At 38.5% G+C, this 7,500-nt stretch overlaps 1 protein-coding gene and 1 pseudogene across 4 annotated transcripts in view; one reads left to right on the top strand and one right to left on the bottom strand.

Moving 5' to 3' along the window:
- LOC146472606 (uncharacterized) overlaps nt 1-7,500 on the bottom strand; it is a 37,315-nt gene that overhangs the window by 18,544 nt on the left and 11,271 nt on the right. For 2 of the 3 annotated variants that reach the window (XM_085119358.1, XM_085119355.1), the window contains exons 4-8: nt 6,331-6,444; nt 5,645-5,770; nt 4,544-4,640; nt 1,763-1,981; nt 1-298 (exon numbers count right to left, since the gene is read on the bottom strand). The exon at nt 1-298 is cut by the window's left edge and continues 79 nt beyond it. In XM_085119358.1, coding sequence (XP_084975484.1) covers nt 1-298; nt 1,763-1,981; nt 4,544-4,640; nt 5,645-5,770; nt 6,331-6,444 — 854 coding nt within the window. Of the gene's footprint in view, nt 299-1,762; nt 1,982-4,543; nt 4,641-5,644; nt 5,771-6,218; nt 6,234-6,330; nt 6,445-7,500 lie in introns of those variants that run through there. The other variant, XM_085119359.1, reaches the window with a different exon arrangement.
- The window catches only part of LOC146472607 (uncharacterized), a 104,875-nt pseudogene continuing 97,858 nt past the window's right edge, over nt 484-7,500 (top strand). Inside the window, exon 1 of the transcript XR_014866555.1 lies at nt 484-655. The product of XR_014866555.1 is annotated as an uncharacterized LOC146472607 (transcript). The remainder of the gene's footprint in view (nt 656-7,500) is intronic.

Here is a 7,500-nt window from a genome sequence, read left to right on the forward strand (position 1 = left end):
GGAGCTCCTTGGTACGCCATCCAATCAACTGTCACGTTTGCCTTCGACTTTCGTTCATTAAAACCCGCCGCCATCACGCACGCAGTAAATTGATCGTGATTCACGTTTTCAACCCACGACACAGCAGCATCATGGACATATGACTTGTCACTGGTATCCACATGATTGACAGTGATCTGCACTTCAATGGATTTGTCTGGATAGAATACGTAAGGCTGGAAATGAATTATTTCACAATGAGAGTACCCAAGGGTTGGAATGTGAGGCATGTCAAGACGACCGTGCTGAAAAGGAAAGCCTAAAATAACGAAACAAAGTAAAACATAAATTAGAAGATAGAATTGGATAAACCGGAAAGTCGAAGTAACAACTCTGAAGTGTGGTCAAAGAGTTCCACCCTAGAAAGGTACAACATGAATTTTACAAAACTGTCAAATTTTCCGTACGGCCGTTGTCTAAGCGAGTTCAATAAAGCATTAGTCAATAGCCCTTTTCACGGTTAACTCTGCTCATTTGAATTACAATGAAATCTAGCATGTATGTAAGGCAATTTCGGGCTATTTTGTAGTTATAGCCCGAAATTGCCTCGCATCCACGTTGGATAACATTGTAATGCAAATGAGAAACATTAACCGTGAAAAGGGCTATTCCAGCGGTGCCCATCCCATCGGGCATCAGTGGGGCATTTTTCCACACTGTTTGGATCCGAATGCATTTTAAAGTCGGGGTGAACAAAGCCTCAGGTGAAATCAACATGAGATATCACATAAAAACAAAAATAATAAAATAACGTGAAAGGTGTCAGGAAATTTGGTTATTTTTACTGAAGCAGAAAGAGGTCCTATGCGCCATCTTGGCACCAGAAGACAAGTAAAGTAAAGAAAGTACACATTTGTGCAACAAAAATTTAACAGGTATCTTCCCTAAAGTACAAAATTGTTATTGACCGTACCCCCGTTTGATAATCTAACACCGGGCGTCTCCGGAGGGGGGAAGGAAGTTCAGACGAACCTTCCAAACCCTTACCCCCAGCCTACATACCTGACTGTTTAGAATTTTAGTCTACGGGCCTGTAATTTCCCGAATTATTTCGAAGAAGTTTTGGTTTTGCTAATGTTGAATCTAGCGCTCCTACTCTCAACAACCAAACCTTCTCACTGATTTTGTTATTCATAGAAGCAAACAACGTCCTTTGTTATGCGTCTGTCCCTTCGTGATAATAAATTATGGATCCATTTTCCTAACGGCCCATTTATCCAGACAGCATTTATAATGTTGTGACGAAATTTATTATCACGAAGAGGGCATACGCACGAAAGACCGACGTCAGTTTGTTAATTAGAAGAGAGACTGGAACATTTCGTCTATAAAGCCCAAAATGTCAAATGCCCTGGCAGAGGTGCAAAATCCATCGAGAGTGTCTTGAGTAAAAATTTGACACACTGATTCAGGACAATTTCAGGACAGGACAATTTGACAACTTTTAATTTTAACAATAATTTGGCAGAATATGTTTAACCATAAAGAGTCAAATCTATGTGAAAACGTACATCTGGTTGTGTGGGCCAGTTGCTTTAATAATATGATAACTTTTAAATTGGTGCTGTCATAAGTAGGTTGTCGTTTCTTTCCTAAAATGTCAGCGTGGCAAAGAGAGAGTGAATTATCTGTCCGGCGTATACTTTGGAACCAACGTTTCCTTCATTGCTGTAGAATAGTAAAAATGAGAAATTTGGGGTCTTTAAAAAACACATGTGCTAACCTTCACAGCTACCAGGATGCTGCACGCTGAAATTCAGTCTCCGAAGACACATGTCCTGATGGAATAAACACTTGTTATTGTATGTTTTACCGTTTGACGAGCAAACGGGTTCTTGGTAGGATGGACAACTTGTCATGCAAACACATCGAGCATCGTGAGGTCCAAAAGCCTTGCACAGTCCGTGGTACTGACAAGTCTTGGCCAGGCAGGGGTCTAAATCTGACAGAAGAAAAGAAATAAAATTAAAAACTAAGGAGAGATCTCTTTATCAGAGCTTAGCATTAACTTCACTTGACCAATTAAATTGCAGTATACCTTGTTGCTATTTTCTAAGAAGATGGTGGGCATTCTTATGGAACTTTCAATTCTTTCAAAAATGTTTTGCATTTTTACATGTTTATACTGCGCCTTCCAATAGCATATGGACTCTGAACTTCACCGCCAGCTCACAATTTGACGTCAATCATAATTCTGGCAACAACCGACTAAAGGCTTAGACAAAAGATTCCGGAATTTTTTTTTGAGAGTTTTAGACACCGAAAAGAATTTTAGAAAATCGCAGAAATTTTAAAGAATAAGTAAATTTTAGTCGGATTTCAGAAATATGTTGGCTTCCAGGTGACAATTTTACACGAGCAAAAACGTTGCGAAAGCGTTTGTTTTCTGTTACCGCTGACAAACTTGAGGGCTTTCATTAGAGACACTGAAAAACGCGTTGATCATCCATTTCTTTATTCTTTTGAAGACTGTCAGAACAATCTGCTCACCGGTATCTCCGCGGCTTAAGGGGCTCGCCGTGTGCAGTAATTACCTGGATGGGGATGGAGGGGTGGGAAATGGGTAAAATGCGGCTCAAAATTAAGTCGCAACCCCCCTCTCACTAATAAAAACTTAACTTTAACCCCTCCCTCACCTACTGATAATATTAAGGTCAACATCCCCCTGCTTCCTCCCCACATTGGTTCTCTCATACCTAATTTACGTGTTGGATGTCTTCCTCAGGCCTGAAAAGTACTTCAAATTACAATAAAAATATTTTGAGATGCAAGAGCGAGGCAATTAAGTTAAGACAACGGGTAGAAACATTGAAAATTAAAATTACTGAGCATGACAAAAGCCTATTCACGGAAACAACTGACAAACTGCAAACAAGGCTAACGTGCGATCACAAATTTAATGCAGATTCTCTTCACTTTATAACTGCAGGAATTGAGAAGAACATTGACAATTTTGTTTAAGATATTGGGAGAGCGATGACAAATGTTCTGCCACTTCCCAATATTGTTTACAGCAAAATCTTCAGAATCTAGGAAGAGAAGAGAAAGCAGTGCCAAAGCCAATAGGAGCGACATTCAAGATTCATACTGCAGAGCCTGGAAAGAAGAGAGCCTGTTTCATATTTTTTTTTTTTTTTGGGGGGGGGGGGGGGGCTCACCAAATGACAACGAGTATGATCCATTGATACATGGCGTTCAGCAAGTTGAAGGAATTACTTATACGGCTTAGTTTACTAAGTAATCCAACTGTTTATTGTTACATTCAATTCAACAGTTGGGTTTTCCATTCTCTTTTATTATAATACCATGTAGGCTATCCAACATTGGCATCTTTTTTTTTTCACTGAATAACACCATAGTGCAACTTTTACAACGTTCAAGGGTTTCCGCCAGGGGATTCCAGTTTCGTTAAAACCTGGTACGAATAAAGCAGCACTGTTTTAAAAATAACAGAGGCATTCCTTTCCTACAGCAGGACAGATAGAAAATGCTAAATAATCAGCCAGTTCAGAGATCAAAACACCTGGCTCCGGTTGTTCAGAGAGCGGATAACGTTATTTAGTGGATAAATCGCTATACGGCGAATAAAATGTACTCCAACCATTACATTTTATCTGCTGGATAGCGATTTATCCGCTGGATAAAGTTATCCGCTCTTTGAACAACTGGGGCCTGGGGTTGATATTTTCCCAGTTCAATTCCAGGGTAAACAAGTAAAAATATTTGAACTTTAGTAGCTCTTCTACCACTTTTCCAGTTTTTGAAAAAGAGTGAGAAAAAAGTAATGATCTCCACCCCCCACCCCTCCCCCCATATGTATTAAATTTTACATCCAACCCCCTCTCTCTGGTTGTGATTTTTCCCTATGTCCCCCTCTGGTTTCCCAACCCCCCATCCCCTTCAGGTAAATTTGGCACAGTCCCTTACAAATAAAATGTGTTTTTAGTTTCATAGTTATTGGTCATTCCTTCGTGCTATATCTTCATTATGCTATATGCAAAGATATTAAAACTGTTCTAAGAATTTTCGAGAATAAAAATTTTAGAAATTTCTGAAATAATTTTTGGAGCTTTTTGAAAATTTCCAAAAATGATTTTAACCTATTTTTCGGGAATTTTGTATCTGACCACAAAAATACAGAAACAGACAAAGTGGATCGAAATCCGCCAATCACAGCGCACGAACATGACCTTTTGACCCCGTTGAGCCAAACGTTTTTGTTTTCTAAGAGGTCCACTGCAGTGATTGACAAAAGTGAAAAGCTTAACGTTTGGTTGAATTTTTGAACTTTAAAGTTCGCATATAATTGACAGGTGCAGTAATAAAAGTTATGTTCTAAATGTTTGGTAATTGTGCTACCAAAGAAATTAATTATTTCTACATATACTTTGCAAGATATACATTACAGAATACTGTGATAAGGTATTTTGGTAAGCCATGTCTGTATAACTATACTGAATGAAGTATAAACATATCTTTATAGTAGCCAATAATCTCCACTTACCTCCCTGCACCATGTAATCGACTTTTATGGTATCTTTACTGTTGATGCTATTGCTGTGGCTTCTCACGCACACTTCGGTATCTTTTTTGGATGTATACTAAGTACACACAAAAACAAAAGAGTTTTCGTTTTCATTAAGAATGTGTTAACATGTGAAACATTCAATTGAAGCAATTGTTAAATTTATGTAGACCGGCGAGCGGATTCTGCCTGCGCCTCTTTGAACGTTAAGTTATCTGAAAACAATTTAGCATGGATGTTAGGATTCATGAATTTGATATTGCCACAGCAATCAATTTTTGACAGGCAGTTTTTCCAGTTTTTGGAAGATTCCTGGTTCACAGTAAATTTATTTGTATATTCTTTTCGTGTTTTTCGTTTCGTTTTCATTACTTTTTGGCCGATTTTGCTGTTTCTATGAAGTATTGGGAAAATCAATTAAATCCAAGATGGTCATTTTGAAATCGTGACGCAATCTGCGCGTCATATTACGTCATCCCTCACCGTTGCGGACCTGAGAGAAAACATCCTTGGACGTACTATCTATCCTCCAAGTCTCAAAGTCATAGCTTTTATATTTGCGAAGTTATGGTGGGGAGCAATCCCCCCACCCATGGCTCCAGAAGAAAAAACCTTGTAGATAGGGTTAAGTTGAACACTGAAAGCTATATTGGCGCGTCAGAAAAGTTACCATTAAATTCAGTGTCTGTTATAAAAGGTGCAATTGATCTGTATCGCACTTTGAAATGTATCTGACATGGTTATTGCATTATAATTGGATTTCTTTATGTGAATTCCGTCGCTGTACCAAGGCCGAGTTGTTCGAAGTCATATTAGCACTAATACTGTGTTACCTGTAGGCAGAATCTAATAGTATATCAACTGTCATGGTAGTCAGTACCTGGGTGAGCGCTCATCATGCTTTGAATAACTAGCTCATTGACACTTAAATAGAGCGATACTTATTTATTATTTATTTGTTCATTAAATTCGAAAGCTTGTCTTCATTTCCTAGGTGTTTTTCTCTTTCTCATTGTTCACTAATAGATTTCTTTTGGGATTAAAATCGCGAAATTTTATGAAATAAAGTATACCACCTACCTCTACCCAGGCAGTAACAGCGTTGCATCGGGATCCAGACATGCGCGGATTATTATTGTTATAATTGAGTGTTGGTGATACTATCACCACAGGAGGAGCAAAAAATGCATCCTTGAATTTTATTTTCTGCAAATTAAGGTAGAAAATTATTTAAAGGGTCGTTTTGCTATTTTTCCTATGGTAACCTACAAGAATTGTTGGTATTTAAATTATGTCGTTTAGGAGATTAAGCATACAATAGATGTGATTCCTGAGGGAATGAGCCAAATTTAAAAATTTAATAGCAAAAAATTACGATTAATACTGGTCAACCTTAAAACTTTTACTGTGACTTAAGCAACAATCTGCGTCGAAAACCTGGAGAGATTTTGTTGGAGTTATCCTCACTCCCCAATTCAATGTTGGTCGAATGTGAAATTGGAACATAAATGGAGGAGAGGAGCGTTTCAACGAAACGAAGAACAGTTTTGGACATGACAGTCATGGTTATGATTATCATTGTCATTAAAATTGTGATCTTGATTGTAATTGTGACTGTGATTGCCACAACTGAAATGAACAGTGTTAGCCGCACCTTATGTCATCCAGAAAGGGTCCAGGTTAATAAGTGATTGATGACGTTTGTAGTAGTTGTTGTAGTTATTAATGTTTTTTTTTTTTTCGCTAAAAGCAGAAATAAGGCTTACTCGACAGAAAGCAGCGTTATCTCTTCGAGATGGCCAGCTGTTGTTAGCAAAACCAAGGCTGTTCGTCAAGGTAAACTTTTTCTTTACACTCAATTTGGTAAATGCCAACCAGTCCTGAAGACAAGAAAGCAATGATAAAATTATCAGCGAATTACAATACACCGACTACAACCGAAATCAACAAAAACAAAACAAAGGGAATTAATATTTCTCCTTCTGTTCTGCTACCATACTACTTTTTCTTTATGTGGAAAAAAAAAACTTTTATAATGACAATGTAAAAAAAGTTCTCCTTCCTCAAATTGTCTTCTGTCCAAAATTATGCGGATAGAACTGTTTCAAAAACATAAAGAATTGTGCTTGTTGAATACAGTCGAACCTCCCTTTGCGACCACCTCTCATTAGCGACCACTTTTCCAAAATACCAAAAGTTTTCAACTCAAATCACTGTAGATGGAACCTCTCGTAGGCGACCACCTCTCGTAAGCGACCACTTTTAGAGCTGATTGTTTAAAATTTTCAATTGTTTCTAACCTCCCGTAGGCGACCACTTGACACACAATCTGCTGAATCTCCCACGGGTGGAAAACGAAAAATGTGTCGCTGTGACGTATTGGCTACATCATTAGAGACCTTAAGCAAACACTTGAGGCGGTTAGGTGGAGGCGGCGATGGTCGCGCGGGAGTGGGTTGAGACCGCCTCCTCTTGGCGCGAGATTGTGGACGCAGTAAACGTCACAGTCGGAGCTACCGGAAGTGTTTCCCGATATAGCATTAAAACAATTGATAAAATGCACATGCACTATACTGTACACTGAAATGAGCTCTAATCAGATTGAATCCCTGCTAGGAGAGCCCAGCATGTTGAGCGGTCGCGCAATGTGTAATGATTTAATACTTAATGTCAGTACACGCTTTAACTAAACTGACACGCGCGGCCTCTGAGGGAATAAAGTGTAGTTTATTGTTAGTTCTAAACTCATCGATGCACAAGTGTGGCCGGATTGTTTTGTAACTTGCTGTCCTGCTGGTGTTTTTAATGATTGTAACCACGTACATCACAGGTTTTATATAAGAGTTGTTAAGAGCGAATGCCCACAAGAATCAAACAAAATCGGAAAATAGCGGCAAAAGTGTAAAACCTCAAAATCGCTCAAACTTTGGCTATCA

This window comes from Pavona decussata, unplaced genomic scaffold (genome assembly GCF_977016875.1).
Source record: "Pavona decussata unplaced genomic scaffold, jaPavDecu1.1 SCAFFOLD_98, whole genome shotgun sequence".
Classification (NCBI taxonomy): domain Eukaryota; kingdom Metazoa; phylum Cnidaria; class Anthozoa; order Scleractinia; family Agariciidae; genus Pavona; species Pavona decussata.